This window comes from Hesperophylax consimilis, chromosome 8, assembly GCF_061612785.1.
Source record: "Hesperophylax consimilis isolate HC1 chromosome 8, BYU_Hcon_1.0, whole genome shotgun sequence".
NCBI lineage: Eukaryota > Metazoa > Arthropoda > Insecta > Trichoptera > Limnephilidae > Hesperophylax > Hesperophylax consimilis.
In genome coordinates this window covers 3,765,502-3,789,818 of record NC_142843.1, presented here as the reverse complement: position 1 = coordinate 3,789,818, position 24,317 = coordinate 3,765,502, and the positions used below count along the sequence as shown (strand labels likewise).

The following is a 24,317-nucleotide window of genomic DNA, read 5'->3' as shown; positions in this document are numbered from 1 at the left end:
TTGAATTCTGAAATAATTTGGCACCGGAAATTACAAATCTGTCTTCGTGTACTAAAAGTAATGTTAGTAAAGTAATATAAAGATCTCAACTTTGCCAAATTTACAGAACAAATGAAGAATTTACGAAATAGCTTTGCAAGTATAATAATAATAATAATTATAAATTATCTAACATTTCAAGTATAATAAATAACTAACTAACGGTCATTCCGTTTCTCCGCAGGAATAGGCAGAGAGGATGGACCGCCAAACAACTCTGTCTTGGCACACCTTCGTTGCTCCATTCTCATTCATTCAACGTCTCACACATACTCTTCTGTTATTCTGACATGATTCGATCATGCTATGCCTTCTTCGGGTATCCCCAACATCTTCTATATACAGGGTGTATCGGCACGTACCCGACAAACTTTAACCAGCTATTCCTTAGCATATTTGGAGTAAAAAATCTTATGTGCACTTTGCTGTCCGGTAGCATTTTTTTTTTTCAATTAAAAAAAAAAAAATTTAAAAATTTCCACACTACATCACTGTCATTGGCTTTGCTTTTCGTGTTCAACAGCTGTTATAAGCAAGTATGTCGAAAAGCGTCTTCGCTCTTTCGCACACACTAAATAATAATAGTTAAAAATGAGACGAATGGTGCCGTGCCATTTCGTTGTGATTGTAAAAGTGCGCCAATATAGGTACACACGTGCATTATTCAACGGAATTCGAATAAAATATTTGCCAGATGGGTTTTCAAACATTGACAAAGGATAAAACAGTGGTGACATGTGGTGAAAATATGAATAATAAATTTTTTATTAAAAAAAAACGTTACCGGACAGCAAAGTGCAAATAAGATTTTTTACTCCAAATATGCTAAGGAATAGCTGGTTAAAGTTTGTCGGGTACGTGCCGATACACCCTGTATATATATTCTCCTGTAAGCCCCGTTTTCTAAAGCTGTTCACTATGCTTTCTTCAGCCTTGCATTATTTCTGCAATTCCACATTTGTAGCATGGTTGTACCACACGTATGCCTCAGAAATCTCATTTCTACAACATTCAGTCTAGCTACATACTTCCTCCGCCAGTTGCATGCCTCACTGCCATACATAAGAGTTGTTATCAGCACTCCATTGTGGACTGCTACCCTCACCTCTTTGGTCAACTTTCAACTAGCATAAAGTATAATATTATAAACTAGGTGACGTGTACCCGGCGTTACTCGGGGTTGTGAATAAATTGGAGTAAAGTTTCGAGGTTTTGAATTTATTTATTTATTTTATTAATACAAGACTTAGAGGGTACATATGGTTTTTGTGATTTTTCACCCTCCATGCTAGGGATGACCCTGTGTTATGGAGGGTGAATTTTACAGTTCTTGAGAGAATAACATTAATTAAACAAGTAAGTATACATAGAATATCTACAATCATAATGGTTATTAAATGCAATGAAACTATGAGATTTATTTATTTATTGTTTTGGTGTTTAATTCGTAGAACTCCATTTAATTTTTTAAATAAATTTAAAATAAATCAAATTTAATAATGTTATAATAATTATTAAGTTCTGCAAGTATTTATGTTATTTTTACAGTTTTTAATGTGACAGCTGTTTCGGCTTTTGAGGCCATTATCAAACTGTGGATATGTCCACACGGCGACGACTTATTTATATGATTTTATTTATTCACACCCATTTAAATTTCTATAATGTTCAGAAATGATTCATTAAGAATTGGAATAACCAAAATATTTGGATATCCAGCAGTGTTTATACACCTGTTAAAATTAATGACCTAAGGGTTTTCTTAGTTGTTGGTACGTGGGTGATTATGTTAAGGAATTATATTTTTTGGGTTTTTTGAAAATATTAAGCAGGGGAGAATTGATCATTTTTGTTTGATTATTAATTAGGGTTATGTTTGGATCATTAGTTCTTTTATTTATCTCTAATTGTTCTAGTAAATTTAATCTAAAACCCTTTCTTTCTATGTGTAAAGGTTTAGGCTCGTTGTTGTCAAGCGGGACGTGGTTTTTCTCCAAGAGGTGAGCTGCGAATTTTGAATCAATTTTATTATTTTTATAGCAACGCATGTGTTCTTTGAATCTAGTTGAAAGTTTGATTATAACTATGTAGATAATTATAATGGTGGAATGGATTACATGTATAATCAGAGCGTTGGAGTTGAGGGTAAGTGGTGTACATATGACTTGTTGTGGTTATGAGCACTGATGTGTGAGGGGTTAGTTTCACTTGAGGTTATAGCTATGATGTTTTTGTATTTATGGATATATCTGGTAAAATGATAGGAATTATTTGAGTAAGTGGTGCCATAGGTGTTTAAAGATGATAATGGTAGTGAGAAATTTTTACAGTATCTATACATAGTTCTGTCATAACAGAGTTCAATGACATTTTTATTGGTGTAGGTCAGTGATACTCAATCTTTTTCTTCTGGGGGCCACATTCATATGTTTGTAAAGCTACGCGGGCCGCAACACTATACTGGTCAGTGTTGCCAATGGTGTGAGCTTGATTCCCCCTTTTATTATTCGAAATCCATGGGGGGGGGGGGGGGGTTGTTAGAGAATTTCTGTAAAACATAATAATTCCCCACAAAAAAAAATTCTAAATGAGTGCTCCCCACAAAATATTTCAAATCCATGGGGGGGGGGTGTTACAGAACTTCGCTGAAAAAAAATTCCGCACAGCCAAAAGCATCATATGTAATTCCCCACAACAATTTTTCGAAATCCATGGGGGGGGGGGTAGGTACACGGAATTCCGTTTTCGAAAATTTCCGCCTTCGTTGGTAGTAACAAGTAACACTGGTAACCATTTAACTTTGGAACTGTCAAAAATTCATGTGTTGCCACGAGCAAAATTATTTGCGCGCATATTTGTCTGTCAAATCTTTGTTTTTTAGAGATAGATCCAAGCTTGTGCAGTTATGGTGTGCAGTAGCAACACTCTTATACCATATTATATTATATAGATAGTATATTATACTTATACTATCCTCTTCGGGTTTCAATGTCTGTACGTCAAAGTCGCAATTGATCTCAACTTAACGTGATATAGAATGCCAGATTTTGTAAATCATGTTCCTGATATTAAATGTATTGAGGGCCGCACAAAATAGCTCGGCGGGCCGCAGGTTGAGTATGACTGGTGTAGGTGGTGACTTAGGGTCAAATTCAATTGTATATAAATAATATTTTGGTATTGCAGGGTAATAAGCAATGTTTACATAAAGACTGTTGTAATAGAAAGATATAATCATTCTTTGATAAACATCGACTTTTCTCTACTTTCTACAGATATAATATGCACGTATTATATATATATAAACCTTCCGGAAGAAATTCTCTAAATGATAGCGAAAACCCTATCAAAATCTGTTGCATAGTTTAGAAGAACTAAGCACAGACAGACGCAGAGAGTGACTTTATTTTATACTATTTAAAGACATAAAAACATACCTTGGAATGGTTCTCATTACGCAAATCCCTCAGATACACGTATGTGGTAGCGCAGTGCTCTGCGACCCAGTGGGCGGCGGCCTGTAGGCGCGGGGCGGGGGCCACTGCAGGGCCCCTTGCGCTCCCCGAGGGCTCACCGCCTCCTCGGCCGCGCAGCCGGCTGCGTCCTGCACTGGCCACCGAGTCCAGCACCACGGCGCCCGTCAGCACGCAGCCCACGATGCCCAGCACGGGGACTCCGCTGACTCGGAGCAACCTGAAAGAAACAAATTATTTTTATAAAAGAATCTACAATAAATAAGCAGTGATTACGATACGTTTCTTGTCTCTCTCCGTTACAACTTATACAACGTCTTTCTGTCTTAGGGGCCGTTCAAGTATTACGTAAGCAGATTTTTTTACAATTATTTACCCCCTCTTCCCCCTTCTCACCAAAAGTAAGCAAAGCTCTTACCCCCCCCCCCCCCCCTCCCATGCTTACGTAAAAATTGGTACCTATATGCATTTTTCTGTTAATGTATTCTGTTTTTTTATTGATTCATAAGCAGCACTTATAAAATAGACTTAGGATAGAGGACTTTAATGCACATAATATTCATTTAAACAAACTGAGCGAGTACCTAAATGTATTAATTATTTGTGGGAATCCCCGAATATGTATTCGGTTTTCAAACATAGACAATGTGTGGGTTGCCAAAGTGTAAAAAAAAAATAACTACTGCTGAGCAGTGCTGACGTAATCACTATCTCGACCCCCACCCCCCCATGTCATCAAAAATAAGCAAAGCAAAGACCCCCCTGCCCCCCTATATTGCTTACATAATACTTGAACGGCCCCTTAAGCATTGTTCCCGAGAATGAGGGAAAATGTTTTACCTTTAACCCTTAGGAGCCAGAGCCCCGCAATTGCAGTGTTGAAGAATTGTACCCACGCACGTCACGAAGTGTTGATCTCATACGCATTCATTTTGCCTTTGAATATTACTTCCACTGGGTTTGTTAACACAAAAACCAATCAAAGTCACTTTATCAAGGGTGGTATTGCCAATATGTTGACCGGTCAGTGGCTGAGTTGAGATCGCGTTTGGGTACAGGCGTAGTGTGTTCAATTCTTCGGCTGGGTAAGTCCTCCATCAAAACACAAGAAACATTTTACGCTTGCTGTGATGGTAGTAGGAGATTTTCAAATATTGTCATGTTATTCGTAACCCGGGAATGTTTGTCTTTCTTTTAAAAAAATAAATAAATCAACAAAAATGTATTTTTATTTATTGAATATTCTTGCAGGCTCCTACGGGTTAACAGGTTCTAAATTGGATGTGATTAAATAAAAAGATTATGGGAATACCATAAATCCACTGGCTCTAGGCAGTGGAACTTTTGTAAGGGATTGATATTATAAAATATTTAAAATATTACGACAGAAGTGATGGTTTTAAAAAAAAAAATCACATATAATGCCTTTAACAGAATTCAGTATAATCATAAAAAAATTATGACAATTTTGCAAGGTTCAACGGTTTTAAAATCAACATTCCCTATACCTTCAATAAATGAAGAGAAATTATTCTTCAATTAATGCGACAAAATTTAAATATCAACCCATCGATCTGTAATAATTCATAAAATGACAATGTTGTACACGAACTTTGTCAATTAATACAACCATATTGTAACTTGCTTTAGTGAAAATTCCATGAATTATAAATATTATCAGACTAAGGATGTTGACAAAGTTTCTTATCTTCAAGCATTTAGTTATAAGGAAAAATTCAACAATATTATTTCCGCTGTCTCAACCTAATGCTTGCATTACACCTGCCGAGTGCTCGGCTAATGTGCTCAGTACAGTCAGTACTGGTCAGATTCAGATGATACAGTAAACAGAAGTAAGTCCTAATGACTCGGTCGAGTAAGTATTCCCGTAAACCGTATTAACCGCTTGAATGCCAGCGAATTCTTTGAGATATCTAACATTTGTACACGTCCAGTGCCAGCGTATCCCTAGCGGAGATGCTAGCAGCTTAGTCGCATGATATTTTGAAACATTGAAAATGTTCCTAGCATACTAAAATATATTTACCCCTCCAGTTCAGAACTGAGGTGAGCAAGAAGCTAGACTTCTACAACAGAGGTTTTGAGAGCATGACAGAGAAGACGTTAGCTTCCAGAACATCCTACACACCCCCATGTATAGATTATCTGTCTTTTATATTTATATCCCTTTGGTTTTGCAAATATATTATTTACTTACTTACATGATTCCATATAATTGAGCTAGGATTCACTCACCAAACACAAGAGCCTCGTCTCTTTATGGTGAGGAAAAGCTATTATTATTTACCTTGATAACACTGTATAATATGTATAATTGTATATTTATTGTAAAAAACATACAAATATTAAATAAAAAAAAATAAAAAAAATATTAAGACAAAAGGTGGTTATGATTTGAGATTTTCACGGCCAAAAGTATTATAGAGATTTGTTTTTGGGGTATTATGCCGTGTTGTGCTACCGCGTTCTTTAGCCAAGCCTCTAAGAGCTGACATTAACATATAATTTTAAAGTAGTTTTCTGCATTTAGTTCTGGTGTAGACGTCAATTAACGGATACCAAGAACTACTGAGATTAGCTCCATTTTGGGTCTCCCAGGACTTCAGGAAAAAATCCAAAGTAATGCCCGGTTTCAATCAAATGCTCGGCAATTGCCGATTTGTCAGGGTGGCCGAGTTTACAAGCAATGAAGTGTTATCCTTTTGGAGATTGTCCATTCTGTCTGACCTACATAAACCTCGTCACCACCTGAACAGCTGAGTTTGTAAACTCCATCTGTTTCCAAAGGAAACTTAGTTTTTGCAGGCCTTAGCCTGAAACATTGGCTAAAGAAGGAGGTAGGCAACACAGCATAATACCCCAAAAACAAATCACTATAAAGACAAATGGTGGACAAACTTAGAGCCGGGACATACCAAGAGTCGGAATAACAAAAGAGGATGTATAAATGTAAATAAAGCAAGGAGTGCGTGTAAAAAAAAAACAGTGTGGTGTTCACCTTCTTTGCAAACTCCAGCAGAAAAAAATAGCATGATGGTTAATTATTTAGGTACTTAGTTAAGAACTTATGCAAAAATTCAAGAAGAAAAAATAATGTGACTTTCAGCAGGCCAAATTATTTTCATCACGGTTATTTCCTGTTGACTACTTGTACAATGATTTAATTTATTGCCAGATAATAATGCCCATTGTTCTCTATTTGGGTCACTTGTATAGACAATCCGTCATATTAATGCTACTCTAATTATGTCAGGATCACTGATTTTTAATCGAACACAATCAAATTAATTACGGATTCAATTTTAAAGAATTATATATTTAAAGAAATTACACAACGTATCCAATTTTATAGTAAAAATACTAGCTTTAAATAATATGTTTTTATATAATGAGAAAACATTATCATTTTTCTTAAAGAACAATTAATAAAATTTAGAATAAACAACATGGCTTCTTGTCTTTTTTTTTTGGAGTTAAGGCGATGCACCAATAACATCGTTATGTAGATGGTCATTATGTTTAAATTCCCTCTTAACACCGGCCGTCTGTTTTGATTTATGCAAGAAAAAAAAATTGCCAAAAAGTATTTTATTTTATTTTCTGAAATTCAGCCACAAATATTTCAAAACTTCTTAATTTGCTACATTATACAATAAAACCATAACCGAAAATGGGTTCTTAAATAGGAGATTTTGAACTGTAAAGCTGTTTTTATAGGCCTTTTTTTTGCTCGATTATTTCAAAGGCCAAAATGCGTTCAAATTTTCAAACCAAAAACACTGATTTTCTATTGCTGCGTAGTGCTTCGCGTTAATTAGGTATTTAAGTTTCATAACTTGTGATGAAAATGACATTGCTAGCTGAAAATAGTTGTATTGTCCTGAAAATAGCAGAGAGAAATCATTGTGAAAAATTTAATACACAGGAGAACAAGAGTGTTTACTGGTTTGATGAAAAACACAGTATCTTGTCCTATTTTAAATCAACCATTCTGCATTTTGTCTGTCTGTAAATTTGTTCATTTTCGGTTCTAAATGGTATCCAATTTAATGTATCAGTTAAGATTCTTTTTCAAATGTGAAATGGCCGTGTTGGACTTGACTTTTTTATTAGCATTTTTTCAATCCACATGGTAGCTACCTGCCTGCAGAAAGTTTGAAAAAAGAATTGTCATTGAGATACTGCCATTTTTTTGGACAAATTGTATAAATCCTTATTTGAATTTTTTTAAATGTATGGTTTATAATTAAGCAGGTAGGTATTTAGTGACCTACTTACAAATTATATGATTTCAGGGGAGATTTTGGGTTCGATTTATTAACCCCTACAGTGCGGCTGGCTACATTTGCAGTCCAGTGAAATGATGACTACTTTGAAGTGCACTGCAGTGTGTAAAGAAAGCTTTAAATGTTTTGGATATATTTCGTTACTGTCAATGAAAATTGCAAACTAAAAAAATTGACATTGGTGTCTATTATTTCTATTAAAATTTTCTCATAAGAGAAAATTAGAAACATACTTTTTCGATGCGAGGTCTACTCTGCTCACAGAACTACTTACAAAGCTCCTTAGCTCATAATCAAAAAGAAATTGCGAGCTGAAAAAAAGGCCTAATTTAATTTCATGACGCAAGAGTTGTCTTGCTTCAAGACACAGATTTTCTGCTTTATAGTTAAGAATAGTATCGTAAAAGAGGAAATGTCCATCCTGCGGTGTATTACCTCAGCATCATATTCGGATAGCAGATTATATTGCAAAATACAGAATGACGCAGACTGATGCCGAACTTGTAAAAAAAAAAAACTAAAAGATAAGATAAGAAAATACAATGTAATTTATTTTGCAGATAATGTACATGGTGTGCAATGTTTTCAGAATAATTCTGACCTCTAAGTCTCACAGACTATAATGAAAAGGAAATGAAATACAAACACTATTAAAAAAATTCAGCATAAATTTCTAAGATATACATATTAACTATAAACTCGGTCTAGAAACTATAAATTGCAACAACATGATGAAAGAATTTAACCTCTCAGACAAAGATTACTTAAACTCTCAGTAGAAGACCTGACTTGAAAAAAAACTATTAATTAAACCTAAGTCTACTAATACATACAAGAAATATATATATCCAATTCTTCTTCAGTTAGAACCACAATTAAGCCCGCGTTCTATACCGTTAATACCTAAGGTAAATTATTAAAAAACACTAAAGATAAATATCATAAATTGAGCCACTCAGGCATTTACCAACTATGTTGCAATGATTGTCCATCGTTCTACATAGGTAAGACAACCAGAAATATAAATATTAGAATCACGGAAAATTTAAGATGTTTAAGTTTAAATATATATTTTTTTCCTTTTTTGTTTTTGTTCTTACAAAATATGTATGCGTGCATGAATACTAATTCAATTTTGACTGTCCTAAAACGGGAATTCCTCCTAGTTGGGCAGTCAAAGGATTTTTTATGTATATGTACATGTGTCATTGTATCATCACCTGTACTAAATAAAAAAAATAAATAAATAAATAAAAAAAATAACAGTAATTTTTGTTGAGTTTGCCAATCATCTTATTTCCACCAATCATACTTTTAATAAGGACACAGGGGTTAGAATTCTTCACCGTAATAATAAAAGTAAAAAATTAGATAACTTAGGGCCCGTTCCCACTTCCGTTTTCAAATCGGGGGCGGGTCCCGTTTTAAAATCGGATGCCCTAGTGGCTGTAGTGGATGTATGGAGCTGTTCACACTTGTCCGACACGATTTGAAAACGGATCCGACATTTTTTGTCGGATGGCTCGCCTACGCAGCGCGTCCGTTTTCAAATCGTGTCGGCACACGCTCGCTCATAGTGTTGTATGGAGCTGTTCACACTTGTCGTCCAGTCGTTCCGGCAGAGTCCCCGCCAAACCCCGACCCCTCCCCGCCCGCTCCCTGTCGCAAGGAAGCAGGCACGCTGCGTGCTTGTATTTGGTTATTTTGTTAAGTAAATAAATCAAAACTACAATAATGGATAAGGAAATAAATCCCGAAAATTTAATACCACTGGTCGAAGAAAGAGTATGGTAATATTTTATCTTTAACTAAATAAAAACAAAACACTTGGTGTACACAACTTTTGTACATCAAAATTTTTATTTTATTTTATTTAAGTTTACTTTTTTTTAAATTTTAAAGCTTTAATGAGATGCACGGAAGAGCGTATTAGTTAAATAAACACATAATAAAAAATATTTGAGTGTTTATTGTTTTCTTACTTTAAAATTTCGATAGCCTTTCTTCAGGAAAAATGCACTTTCTCAATTTTGTATTTTGATATGTTAAGCTCTCTGAAACTCATTCCAGTAGATGGTTAAAGGAAGTGATAGACATTCTCTTAAGCCATTAAGCGCCCTTGAGGTGATTTTTCATGGTGAAAACGGCGCTATATAAATAATCCATTCATTATTATTCTAAAATAATTAAAGAACTTTAGTTCATCACTTCTTAACTCACCAATTAACACTTGGAAAATTCCTACAGAAAATCATTCGGCTATGATTGGGTGTACTCAAAATTTTCTTTTCACTTTTTTCCTTCTATTTAATAAGTACCACATGACAACAAGAGCTTCATCGTCGTCCATTGCGCACCATTACTGAATAATGAGCAAATAACATGTTTTTGTTGAATCGACAATTATTTTTTTTCGTAGAGTATGGTCCGTTTTTAAAACGGATCCGTTTTTAAAACGGTAGTGTGAACAGGGCCATTGGCCGTCCGTTTTTAAAACGGGACTCGCCTCCGATTTGAAAACGGAAGTGGGAACGGGCCCTTAGAAACACTTGAAATCAAAAAATCCCTAAATGATAACGCTAGTATATTGAATAACCAAATTAATTTATCGTTTAGTCCCATTCTAGATATATTTCCAGTAAACCGCTCTGTTATTGCTGGAATTCCCGCAATTACCCCTCCCACTCAAACATCTAAATTATATATATATATTTTTTTATATATCTGTCAATATTTTGTATCATAGGTTAGTTTTAATATTCTCCTGACGAAGGAATGGTGCTTTCGAAACCTGTAGAGTGTAATTAAAATTAAAGTGGTCTAAAACAAATTTATATATTTTTATTGTACTTTATATTATCACTTATTTATGTCAAATCGGACAAGATTCATTCAGCTAGGGACATCATTTAATCTTTTGTATGCGATTAGTGCATAAAAGAATTTGGGATATTTGTGAAACTCGGGGAAGAGGGAGAGGAAAAGAGGAAAGTTGAGTAGCCAGGTATTAACCAGGTCACTAAACAGGGCTCAAGTCATTTTAAACGAACTCTTCGTATCTAAACGGTGGTCTTTCACTGGTGTGATACTGCGAATATCTAGGATATTATATTATGTTGCTGGTGGTTATCCTTAGGAAATAGACAAATACCATCGCAGACTTTTCTCTAGGTCTTTTTAAAATGTACAATTCCGTAGTACATTATTAAAAATTACTAAGCGCCCGAGAATATCTTTTTACGACTTGATTACAAAACATTGACTTTCCTCTACTTTTTATAAATATAATATAGATGTAAAACCAAATCAAAATCCGGGGCATAGTTTAGAAAAAGTAACAGCACAAACAGACACTGATAGCAAATTTGTTTTAAGAGATGGAGATATTTATAAACATCCTAGCATAGATTTAAAACATAACAGGTTGAGGACGTCTGTAGCAGGGTTAAACCAAAACCTCCTAGATCACAAGGCCGGAACACTCATTCAAAGCAGCCTCCTAACTTATATAGGATTTTAAAAAAAATTGTTTTAATTTTTTTTTTCAAATTATTATTTTGTATTAAACCATTTTAAAATGTTTTGGTTAATTTAAAAAAAAAATAATTAAAAAACGTTTTTTGGAGGTTCCCATACAAGTTAGGAGGCAGATTTTATTCAGTGTCCCGGCTTTGTGATCTAGGAGGTTTTGGTTAAACTGGTTGGATTAATAAAAAATTACATAACACACCTGTCTTATAAAAATATACTGACATATGTTTTAAGTACACCAATGTGAAGTAGCAACAGCGAGGTGAAACCGGTTTGGTCTAAAATAAGTAGGAAAAAATCAATTTAAAAAAAAATATAAAAAACAACAAAAAAAATTTACGCAACAATTTTTTTTCTTTCAATAATAACAACAATTGCGTAATATATTCTGTGCAGACAAATTATTATGTATTGGCAAGTTTCACAATAGAAACTACACAAGTAGATTACAGACGAGGTGGGGAATAGAAGGTCGAGGAAGTGTTGGAAATAATAATAATATTATTATTGAAAGTGAATGGCCAGCAAAGTGTGGCCTACATTTTTTCTATTACCAAATTGTGTTTTGGTCATTAATATGCCCACACGGACTGTTTTTGATTTGCGAGTGTAGTAATAATTGTGATTAATTACATTCGTATTGAAATACTGCACTGTAACTGATAAAATGCATGAATACTGAGATTCCTGAGGCGTATGTGTAGTAAAACCATGTCTGATCATGTAAGAATGCAAAGCTGATGTAAGATTAAGAAAGGAACGCTTAGATGGTTTGGGCATATAGAGCGAATGAATATATGATGCAAATGTGAATGGTAGCAGAAGTCGGGGACGCCCGAGGAAGACATGGCATGATCAAGAGAATCAGATACTTAATTCGGGCCATGTAAAGAGTCAGAATAATAGAAGAGTAATATATCAGATGATGTATGAATGTGAATGAGGCAAGGAGTGTGTGTCAAGACCGAGTTCTTTGGCAGTCTGTCCTCTCTGCCTACCCCAGCGGTAAACGGCGTGATAGTTAGTTAGTGTGTATATTTTATTGCATTACAAAAATAATAACAAGTTTTGCATTTTGTTTTACAGAGGCTGAAATCCTTGACCTTGTTAAATTCACAAACATAGAATTCAAATAAATTAAAATATAGTGTACTTGCACCAAATTCCAAATTGGAAGATACCGGACCAGACCACCATTCAGAGCCAAAATATTACTTAAAATGGCTTTAGCTATATATAGTGCTTAGCTCAAGTCAGATACTCCCGACCATCCCCTACCCCCATCCCTCCAACAATTATTTAAGCCACACAACACAAAGAGAATTCTGTGAAAAGAAACATTCCAACTTCTCCAATATTAAAATACAATATTTATAGAAACATGTGATGTATGTTGTATTTGTTTTTATGATAAGAAATTTTTATCGTTATGTTTACAAAAATATTAGAAATTGATCATCCTTGTTATTGCATTGTAATACTATATAATGCACCTACTCAGCTAAATTTTTCTCTACTATAAATATCTTATTTCTATTTTATCATTTACACAAAAAGTATTATGTGTTAACATGTTCCATTGGCATAATTTTACTTTTTTTTAGCTTACATATTTTTAAGTTGTCTAACAAAATAATAATTAAAGGATAGGCTCTCAAAGCACCGAAAAAACAATGCAATACACAAGACAAGAAAGCAGACCCAAGTTTGTATTAGGGATTGTATCCTATATAAGACAAGAAAGCAGACCCAAGTTTGTATTAGGGTTTGTATCCTATATAAGACAAGAAAGCAGACCCATGTTTGTATCCTATATAAGACAAGAAAGCAGACCCATGTTTGTATCCTATATAAGACAAGAAATCAGACCCAAGTTTGTATTAGGGTTTGTATCATGGTTCCATGATAACTCAAAACAATGAAAATTCAACGCACCCTTAAAAAGTTATATAAAGTCATTAAGGCGATGCACTACGTCGTGTAATATTTTAAATCGAGCCGCTATCAATAACACCCCTTACGTAGATGGCGATAAGTTTTACATTCCTGCTTAACACCATCCGCCTGTTTTGATTTATGCAAGAAAAAAACATGGCCGAAAAGTGGCTTTTATTTTATTTTGTGGATGTTCAGGCATAAATATTTAATTTTTTTCCGATCATTTCATAAATAACTTAATTTGTCACATTATACAATAAAATCATAACCGAAAATGGGTTCGTAAGTACGAGATTTTGAACTTTAAAGCAGTTTTCATAGGCATATACACTATTTTTTTCTGGGCTTATAAAAAGACTTATCTAAAAAATACTCAATTATTTCAAAGGCCAGGATGTATTTTACTCGCAGTATTTAATTAAAGCATCTGAAACATTTCTAGGCGACCAAATTTTCAATCCAAAGACACATGATTTTGCATTACTACGTAGTGCATCACCTTAAAAGCAATGAGAAAAATAACCCAGTTTTTACTTTTCATGACTTTATGTCACTTTTTAAAGGTGTGTTGAGTTGTCTGATTACCATTGTATCTATACAGATTCATAGAAAAATATGATTTTTATGAGTATGCAAAGAGATTACCTACTAGTAAAAAACATTCATAAAAAAGTTTGATTTGCATAATTTTATGCACTTGATTGATGAAAAAAATCAGTGTCGGGTTTAAAATTTATGATTTATGTATGGAAAAAAGTTGTTTTCTGGGACAGAATATACATATTGCCCCCGTCACCTGCTTACTTTTTAGAACGATTATTTCAATCAGGACAATATTTTAATGCACATGATATCAAATTAACCAAAAACATACGCAGGGTCAACCCTAAGCCAAACGGAGCCTGGCGCGATTAAAATTTTGGTACTCCTTGTCAAAACCAGTAGATGCCTAGGTAGATGATAACCACAATCAATAATAATGCCGTTTTAACTGTTAGGCATTATCAGCCGCCTTGGCGCCTTGAAAATACAGCGCCTGGGGTGGATTGCTCCAATTGCGCCCGCATAGGGCCGGCCCTGAACATATGAAAACAATATTTTCTAATCAAAATGGTCTGTTCTAGTCTGTTTTAAAATCTATGTACACTGTTCATTGAACTCCCTTTTAAATTCGTTTTCTTATGTAAAAATAAGTTCCTTTTATTTTATTAATATTGTCTTTCATGAAATGAGTTAATAATATATGTATTATTGTTATTATTTTGTAATGTATTATCACTAAATAAATAAAAAATTCAAATGGATAATAAACAAGGATAATTGATAAATCATCATTCATCTCATTTTCCCAGCTAGAGGGCGTAAGCCAGTACTTATGATTTATCTGTGAGTATTCATTAAGATTATTAATGACGGGTCGTTTCATAGAATTTGAACAATTCATCAAATTACAACATTAATTTGCGAGTTCTGTGAAAGTCTTTTCAAAGTTCTGTTATTATACCATTATAGGTCAGTTACTTGACAAAACTGAAACAATAACAGAACCTGAAAAGAACTTTCACAGAACTTGAAAATTGTTAAAATTCTCTGAAACAACCCGTCCCAAGTAATCTTTCAATTCCCAGTTGGGACCGTTATGTTTTGTTCTGTTTCATCTTTCGTTTAAATTTATTCGTATTATCTTTTTCTTCAATGATATATTCATCAATTTTGTTTTATGTGACATAATACAACGGGTCCGTTGTCCGGCGCCAGGGAGACTATAGCATCTCCTATTTGCGAATGTTTTGAGGTGGAAGCATAGACATATGAATATTAGTAGACCTGCCCTAAGTGATTTAAAGCGTATTATTCCCCACTCCCCATACCGGTTCCATTGGAGCCGGCTGTGCTCGCGTATGGCTTCCCGTGAATCTTGAGAATGTGACGTCATCATTCTTGTTCGAACTAGCGTTGAGCTATGGTCGAGGCATTTTATGAAATAACACGGCAAAATAGTGGCTTGTGATATGAAAACTTGTAAAAATAGATGTGAAAAAGAGAATAAACCCAATTGTCGTATTACATTCCATATGTAAGCATCATTTTAAGCTTATTCACGTCGTATAATATGAATCAGTTGTAAAAACATATACTATCACATCGAGCCAACATTGGTCGAATGTAGCGATTCTCAAGTGTGCGCATCATTGTTACTAGGAAGTAAATTATGAACACTTATAAAAGTGTCTTAACTAAATACGTAAACAAAATATTCGACTCTGAAAATAGAAGAAATTTTTTTTTGCCGAATTTGACTTCGCAAATTTGTTCATAACGTGGCGAGTAATTTGCGCTCCCATGTAAAAATGTCTATTCATTCAAAAGCAGATTTTACTTTTAAGAACTAAATGGTGATATTATAATGCGAGATGCCTATATACTGTCAGATTGATTTATTGACGAATCACAGTCAGCTTTACCCCCTTCGTTCTTCAACAGTTGATTTTACCCCTCACCTTTAATTTCTAGTCTATATATTCATATGTCTGTGGGTGGAAGCAAATGTGGGACAGTAAAATCTAAAAGCTGGAAATGATTTGAGATTTTTCACAGCCAAAAATATAATTGTGATTAATTTTTGGGTTATTAAGCCGTGTTGCCCTTCTTCCTTCTATAGCCAACGTTTTGGACAATGTTACACTGCTGATGAACATCATAACTGTTGGAAAAGTTGGCTCGCCTGAAATAGAATCACCAGAATACCTAAGAATATCTCTTACTTTATCTTAAATACATCCCTAGTTATAATAAAATTATAAAATTAAAACCCGTTCAATTATTCTTAATTTGTTGCTATCAGGACAAAGTGTGCAAAAAGGGTATATATTTGCGTCACTTATTTTTATTACATAAGTATTTGCATAATACATATTATTATAAGAATTCCCATAGCTATAATCTGTAGATGGGATGGTAAGAGGTAATGCATTTTTATAGGATGGTTGGCTATGTGGTCAGTTCAAACAATGATGAAACAAATATGATTTAAGATTTTCACGGCCAAAAATATTTTTGTTATTTGTTTTTGGGGTGTTATGCCGTGTTGCGCTAACTTCTTCTTTAGCCAACGTTTCTTATGTGGTCAGTTCAATAATATAAAATTAAGTTGGTTGTTTTCAGGTGAAAAAATGTAACAAGCAGTAATTGTTGAATGAAACACTAGCATATATTGAATTATTTAGCGGATAAGAGATAAGCCACCATAGCTCAGTGGTCAGAGCTGTCGATCGGAAATCGAAGGGACACGGGTTCGAGTCCCGTTGGCGTCATGTATCTTTTATCAGGAGATTTTTCAATGTGGATGAGTGTTTCAGGCGAATAATTATTGCTTGTAAAATAATAGTTCAAACAATGATGAAACAAATATGATTTAAGATTTTCACGGCCAAAAGTATTTTTGTTATTTGTTTTTGGGGTGTTCACTATTCATTGGGGTGTGGGGTGGACACTGCAATGCTGTCCGAAACGTTGGCTAAAGAAGGAGTTAGCGCAACACGGCATAACACCCCAAAAACAAATAACAAAAATGATGAAACACACTAAAATTATTTCAACATACCTAATTATGACTCAAAAAACTCTTTACCTAGTTTATTGTGATTTATTTTTGGAGTATTACGCCGTGTTGCACCACTTCCTACTTCAGGTTTAAGACAGCGTTACTGACCATCATCAGGGCAGGTCTACAATTCATGATGGACACTGTAACATAAGGCTGTCCGAAATGTTGGCTAAAGATGGAGGAAGTGCAACACGGTATAATACCCCAAAAATAAATCACAATAATACTTTTGGTCATGAGAATCTAAAAATCATATGTATTCTCCATTGTTTATTTAAAAAATTTCATTAAAAATGTAATCCCCTAAAAAATGCCAAAGACATTTTTTAAATGTTTACGATAATGATATTACCTTAAAATTTTAAAACTATTTACGATATTATATATTTAACATATTTAAAAACGAAAACAAAAAAAATATGCAAAACGTGTTAGCTTACAATCGGTAAAAAATAATACACGTTCTGTTTATGTTTACAATTTTAGAGAAAAACATGCGTACCTATTGACAATTAATTGAACAGCCATCCAAGCTAAATTAAGATAAAATTTAGGTAAAAATATGACATACCAAACGAGCGCATTTATGAAAAGCAGAAAGCCGAAGCTCAGCGTCGGGTTGTTCCAGAGCAGGACATGTTCGAGCGTGGCGAGGTGGGGCCGCAGCAGCCAGAGTAGGCGATCCTCAATGCTCGTGGGGGCTTTGGGACGACGCCAATTTTTAATGCGACGGAAAATATTCGAAAAGAATGTCATCCTGAATGACTCAGATTTTCTTTGTGATGCGAAGTACAGTGTACAATATGCGTTTTATTGAAATTCAACACTTAGCAACGTCCAAAACTCACATTGCAAAAATATCACAAAAAAAAAATCACAGCACGTTAGAATAGAAAAGTAGGAACATAACGCGACCGCACTCTATTTCGGATTGAGTTTCCTACGTTTACTTGAGCGCGGGTAATGTTATTATTTATTTCCGTTGCGAATTACGCGTGATATTGGGAAACCTTGAAAATTGTTGACATCGTCTATTCGCGCACAGCAAGTCACGATGTCACAGAATTTTCTAATATTTTGACATTCAAACTGAAGCACAACTGAGTGCATAGATATACCACTGAGTGTTTACATCTGCGCCACCTGCGGAATAGATTACAAATCAAAATATCATACCATAGACTTCGATAGTACTTACCTAACTGGCGAAAAAAAAAATTATGCATAGAAAAATAGTCTTCGTGTAGTTACTACTAAGGCCATAAATGGGCCATAATAGCATTTACATAAAATATATTTGGTTAGTATATATCTGATATTCGTGTAATAATTTTTTTTAATCAAACCATAGAACTTTCCGTACAGCTGTCATTATTTGATTCTAGGTTATGTTCTAATATTGAATTGTTATGTCATCTGCAATTTTCTTTTATAGTGTGTTATACTTTGTGCATTTCTTACATCACACGTAATGAAAATTCGTCTGATTCAAAGGGCATTAGACAAGTGGCCTGGAAAAGCATATCTGGGCGTGTATCGGTTTTTGCCGGGGTTCTTCCTCTTCGGCGCTGCCTTAGAATTTTCAATGATCCATTGGAGTCCTAACGGCACCAATTTTTACAAAACTGTTAAGAAACGCCAAGCGAAGGAATTCGTCTCCAATACTATTCAAGCACCGTGATAAATACAGTAGAAATGCCCGTCGGAGTGCCTGTCGGTGCATACATCAGGTTTAGCATAGCCGCGATGATATGTATGGCGATCGGGTCTCAAATTGTTCACCGTCACTATGAACCGTTAAAAGATTTCCCTGACTACGTTGAAAGGGAAATCTTCAATCTTCCACCCGAGTTTCAAGAAAAAGTGAGATTAAAACTGCAACCAGTAAAAGTCGATTAAACTTTGAAAATAGAAAACTAACAACTATGTTTAGATTGAAAGCTTTAAGTGATTAAGGGACTATTCTATGATGTTAAGAGTTATGTATATTGTTTTATAAATTTAAAATATTAAAATTATTGTTACAGTTCTGTGTATATGTTTTCAAATTTATTACACCCCAATTTGCAGCCTTTTGTGTTTTGGCAGTCAGTAGTAGGTATATTATATTTGTTTCATCTGCGAAGCACATATTTTGCAGTCTATTATAATAGTTTCGTCTGCCAAGCCCATATTTTTTCATAAATGTGACATTTACACAACTCACAACGCTGCCAAACCGGGTGGCGGCATAGCTCTCCTGCCTGTACACCATAAATATACCACTCTCCTGAACACACTACAGACAGTCATAACATGAAAACCATGTAAGGTTGGCACCAGTTGTGTTTTAAGTTGAACATTTCAGCTAATACTCTAAGGACGGGTTGTTTCGGAGAATCTGAACAATTCATCAAATTTCAACGTTCATTTTCAAGTTCTGTGAAAGATTTTTTCAAGTTCTGTTTTTATTTCAGTTTTGTCAAGCAACTAGCCTACGATGATATAAAAACAGAACTTGAATAAGTCTTTCACAGAACCCGAAAATGAAAGTTGAAATTTGATGAATTGTTCAAATTCTCCGAAACAACCCGTCCTTAATTTTGCATTATGGCCAGACTTTCATTGGTAAGCGTGAAGCAAGTAAGAACCAAGTTTCTTGACTTAGAAGAATGTGTAAAAACAGGTGACCGGGTATCTCATCAAAATGACAATTCAACACACTTACAAAAAGTGATATAAAGTCATGAAAAGTGATGAAACAAAAACTAGGTTAGATAGGTAACTATTTAACTGAAAAGTGATCAAACAAAAACTAGGTTACATAGGTAACTATTAAACCTAGTTTTTGTTTCATCATTTTTAATGACTATATCACTTTTTAAAGGTGTGTTGAATTTTCATTTTGATGAAATATCATGAGACCGTATAAAATAATAATAATAAATATCATGGGACCGTATAAAATATAAAATAATTGTTACTTAATTATTAATTAATTTTATTAAATTTTTTTTCTGGCTGCACTCCTGCTGTATTTCGAAGGATGTGGGTTGACCTCCATACCTTTCCAATTTAATACTCCTTCAGGCTAATCATAAAGAAGCCTCTTTGATGGCTGGCCATCTTCCATCATTGCTACATTAAAAAATAAAATTATACAAAAAGAAAGACAAACATTCCCGGGTTACGAATAACCTCACAATATTTGAAAATCTCCTACTACCTCCACAGTAAACGGAAAATGTTGCTTGTGTTGTTATGGAGGACATAGCCAGCCGAGGAATTGAACACACTACGCCTGGGTGGGACCCAAACGCGATGCCAACCAGGCCGCTGATGATAGATTAATTTTTGATAAATATTCTACAAACATGTCCTGCTTAGCGGAACCGTCTCAACTAAATGAATCTTATCAGTGCCTTCTCAACAATAGGCGCATGGTGTAAATATCAACTCCTCAAGCGCCAAAAGTACCCATCGGATACGAAAAATTTGCATCTGTTGAGCGTCCGCATATCCAATTGGTAATCTGATAACAATACTTTCTGTTTGTGAGATTTTTACCTTCAGGACACTAGGGGAGAGCTCCATTTAAAATGGTTAATAAAACAGTTTTGGTTTAAAATAAAACTTTATTATCCTTGCAAAGGCATTTTATACAAAAGTAATTTTATATAGGAACAGCATATTGAACACAATAACTTACATATTATAAACACAATATTTTTAAGTTTTGTTCGTATGAGTTTTATTTTAAATAATAAAGAATTAGCAGTGGAGTTAAATGCATATGAATTCTCATTTTGATTAATTAAATTAATTTGAAGTATGATTTAGTGTAATAATAAAATAAAGTCATAATTAATACAAAGCGATTTTTTTCCGTAATACTAATTTATTCTTCTTTTATACTCAACTACGGAGAAGTGGGGCATTATCGTAAACTTTTATCATGCCTGAAACAAAAACCAAATATTAGAGAGCGTCAGGATTTCAAAATAATAGCAAGCGCGTTAATGTTGTTAGAATATTAGTTGAATACATTCTCCTAGAAATCCTAGTTGCTTACTAGCTTTACTGAAGATGAACACAAAATAAGGAACTAAACCGGACTTTAATATTTTCTTCAATAAGCTACTGACCTCTTTGTTCATCGAGCATTAACATTGTACAACAAAGTAACATTATCGTAGTATCGATGACTTAAAATATTGTATCTCCATATAATAATATTGAGAAAACTGAAACTGATTTTTTTAAAGATTTTAGTTCAATAATTATTATTGCATCTGAGTCTATTGTAAATACAATGTTTTGGCATTGACTTTCCTTTAGTAAACAAAAAAATTTCATGCAGATATATTATCGTGGTTTGTGACTCACATAACTTTGTCATTTTTTGCCTCATCTATTTTTAAATTACAATATTATTATGGTGTAATTATTTATAGATACCATATTTGTGCTCTTAAAAACATTGCCTGGAAGATTTACAATCTATTTTAGTAGTTACGTATATTTTTATATCTTTGGAACGGTAGGTTTAGGAGATGCAATATTAAAACCCAAATTTAAAAAAAAAAATTATGTGAATTCTGCACAAGAGTCCCTACTGCTCCCAACCATCTGGAGCCAGTGAGACTGGCATTCACAATAATTGGGGTATGTTGCGAGGCTGAAGGTAGTGGGGAGGGGAAGGAGTGGGGAGTACCTGGCTATTCAAATCTGGTCACCAAATTCGGCTAAAGCCATTTCAAGCGATGTTTCAATTCTGAATAGTGGCGATACTGAGAGTATCTGCCACTCTGGAATGTACGCAAGTATACTCTACATTATTTTAAATGAATAAATTATGAAATAACACAAATTAAATTTACTTGCGCACGCGGGGATTGAACTTGTGACCTTCAGATTGCTAGTTAAGAACCTTACCGCTCGACCATGGAGACCGTTGAGAGGTAAGCCTCTATACAGGGTGTACTTTGGGGCGTTGATTATACACGATAAGGTAGTTATGAGGTAAAAAAATGAATTGTTTGTATGGAAAAATAAATCTTCTTCTATAGAAAAATATTTTTGTAAGGTAAAATGAACATTGGAATTTCGAAAAAAAGTTTTTTATCTTTTTTACTTCTACCATCATGTAGAATCACCTCCCGAAGTTTGCACACTTCACCTATTATTAGTATATTTCAGTACTTAACTCAATTTGAACCAAAATTGGAGATACAATATTTATGCCTTAAGCCAAGTATGTAAATTTTAAAAACAAAGGTTAAAAAAACATGCTAGAAAATACTTTAAAGGTTAACTGAAGTACGCATTTCAATGAGGTGAGAGATGTCATCTCAAAACTACCTGTTAGTAGTTGATACAAATGATATATGTAACATGTTACGGGTTGTTACATTTCTTAAAAAAACATTGTGAAATTATATGTAGTTATATACCTAACTAAACCTTAGCATATATCTGTTCAGAGAACTAAATACTTAGTTTTATTTATTCATTATAGAATTGTCTTCCATTCCTCCCTCATTAATTTGGTGATGTTGGGAGAAGGAATTGAACAAAGGAAGGCAACGGTTGGGTAAGTTTAAATGTCACAGTATGTGACACATGTATATGGGTACATACTCCGTCCGCGTGCGTGTGGGCCTGGCATGAATGGGGGTGTGCGTGGGGCCCCCCGACTCCCTCTCGTGGCCATGACTGCTCGCCCCAACTATTTAGCCATCAAACAATGATTAAGATTATTATTTATGGCAATACCGTAATCATTATTTTTATTAAAAATGTACCCATTATTTTAACGGTGATATTGATTACATAAAATAATTCTGTGGCTCTTGGGTTAAGGGGTATATCTCTATCATCCTTCGGACTGACAGGTGACATTGGCGGGAGATTTAAACTAAGAATTACACACGAAATTGGTATGAAACGTCGATTTGGCTGCAAAATGGTAATGTTTATCTCACTTTATAGGTTTTAAATAAAAAAAGTACATAATATAAGTATTATTGTAAGTTTAAACTTTTTCATTATTTTAACAGTGGTATATCTCTATATCGGGTTAAGGGGTATATCTCTATCTATATAATTCCGTGGCTTTCGGGTTAAGGGGTATATCTCTATTTATGTATATAATTCCGTGGCTCTCGGGTTAAGGGGTATATCTTTATCTATATAATTCCGTGGCTCTCGGGTTAAGGTGTATATCCGTATCTTTATAATTCCGTGGCTCTCGGGTTAAGGTGTATATCTGTATCTTTATAATTCCGTGGCTCTCAGAGTTACGGAGTATATCTCCATCTATATAATTTTTGCTCAAATTACCTTTAGGCTAATTTGTTCGCTTTTGGGAACAACTCATATGATCTCACGGAAATTGTTTTATCTTCCTTAAAGTTGTGGTGAAAATTACGATCTAAATGGTGTTAAAAATACCACGCTTTATATTCAAATCTCAAAGTTAACTACAGTAGAATTAATATGTGCACCTTTACGAAACCAAAGTTTCTGACCGCAGCATGAAAAAAACTTATGAAACTTTATGAATTTTTTATTAATAATTTTTATACGAAATGATAAAAAAATGATGTGACGATAATGTTTGTAATACATTAGTCTAATAAAATAAGTGTGTTTTACATATTTTTTCATTGTGGGTAATTTTAGTTAGAAAAACGTAAAGTGAGTCATTATTTTTTTCCTTTTTAATGTTTGAATTCAAAATTTTAACGTTTACAAAAGAAATTGTTTATTTCTAATAATATAATATGAGAACGTATTTCATCACCTTTCAAAAACAGTTTTTAGTTTTCGGATCCGTTCAGAAATATTCCATTTATTTAAATTTCATTGCAAAGCAGAAATACTCCGACCTTCTAACAGAATATGGCTGAGGACGGAGTAGTTAAGAGATATATCTCCAATTTTTACTCAAATGGAGTTAAAGCATGCAAATTTTTTTATCTTCATTTGAGTAAAGAGGAATAACGGCTTTACTTTCTATAAGTGGAATGCGGGTATGCGAAAAGGGAGTTAGAAAGAAAAATGTTTTGTTTGTTTGAGTAAAGGGAAATAATTCAAGATATTTTATGCAAATCAACTACAAAAAAAAACGATAAAGAAAATAGCTTGCATTCACGCTTGACTTACAGCAGCAGCTATTGATTATTGAAGTTTTATTTACATCCACTAGTTAACATATAATTATAAGTTGTGTATTGTAGTTCAACATTTGGGTAAAAGGATATAACTGAGTACCCTAAGGAAGATATTTTTTTTATAAATTGGTATAACATCCAACACACTTGCAATATGCATCATTAGAAATGTGACTAAATCAACAAGATTCCTTCGAAGTACATCAGTCGATAACGTAGGAACGTTTTTCTCAGAAAAATATCAAACTTTGTTTTTTGTTTCTTGAAT

General features: G+C 33.9%; 4 protein-coding genes across 8 annotated transcripts in view; 2 read left to right on the top strand and 2 right to left on the bottom strand.

Annotated features, from left to right (window-relative positions):
• LOC149421423 (uncharacterized) overlaps window positions 1–18,000 on the bottom strand; it is a 51,748-nt gene extending 33,748 nt beyond the window's left edge. Inside the window, exons 1-2 of the mRNA XM_089634763.1 lie at window positions 17,467–18,000; window positions 3,477–3,732 (exon numbers count right to left, since the gene is read on the bottom strand). Coding sequence (XP_089490889.1) covers window positions 3,477–3,732; window positions 17,467–17,651 — 441 coding nt within the window. The 5' untranslated portion in view covers window positions 17,652–18,000. The remainder of the gene's footprint in view (window positions 1–3,476; window positions 3,733–17,466) is intronic.
• A 107-nt stretch (window positions 18,001–18,107) lies between these two features.
• sloth1 (sloth 1) lies at window positions 18,108–18,576 on the top strand. Its single transcript, XM_089634387.1, has 2 exons — window positions 18,108–18,195; window positions 18,331–18,576. The coding sequence occupies exon 2, from the start codon at window positions 18,367–18,369 to the stop codon at window positions 18,574–18,576; it is 210 nt and encodes a 69-aa protein (XP_089490513.1). The 5' UTR covers window positions 18,108–18,195; window positions 18,331–18,366.
• Window positions 18,577–18,590: 14 nt separating this feature from the next.
• sloth2 (ubiquinol-cytochrome c reductase complex assembly factor 6 sloth 2) lies at window positions 18,591–18,913 on the top strand. The gene has a single exon (XM_089634388.1). The coding sequence runs from the start codon at window positions 18,591–18,593 to the stop codon at window positions 18,792–18,794; it is 204 nt and encodes a 67-aa protein (XP_089490514.1). The 3' UTR covers window positions 18,795–18,913.
• A 1,607-nt stretch (window positions 18,914–20,520) lies between these two features.
• The window catches only part of LOC149421420 (uncharacterized), an 82,595-nt gene continuing 78,798 nt past the window's right edge, over window positions 20,521–24,317 (bottom strand). For 4 of the 5 annotated variants that reach the window (XM_089634758.1, XM_089634762.1, XM_089634759.1 and 1 more), the window contains 2 exons: window positions 22,515–22,602; window positions 20,521–20,833 (listed from right to left, as the gene is read on the bottom strand). In XM_089634758.1, coding sequence (XP_089490884.1) covers window positions 20,812–20,833; window positions 22,515–22,602 — 110 coding nt within the window. In that variant the 3' untranslated portion in view covers window positions 20,521–20,811. The remainder of the gene's footprint in view (window positions 20,834–22,514; window positions 22,603–24,317) is intronic. The other variant, XM_089634761.1, reaches the window with a different exon arrangement.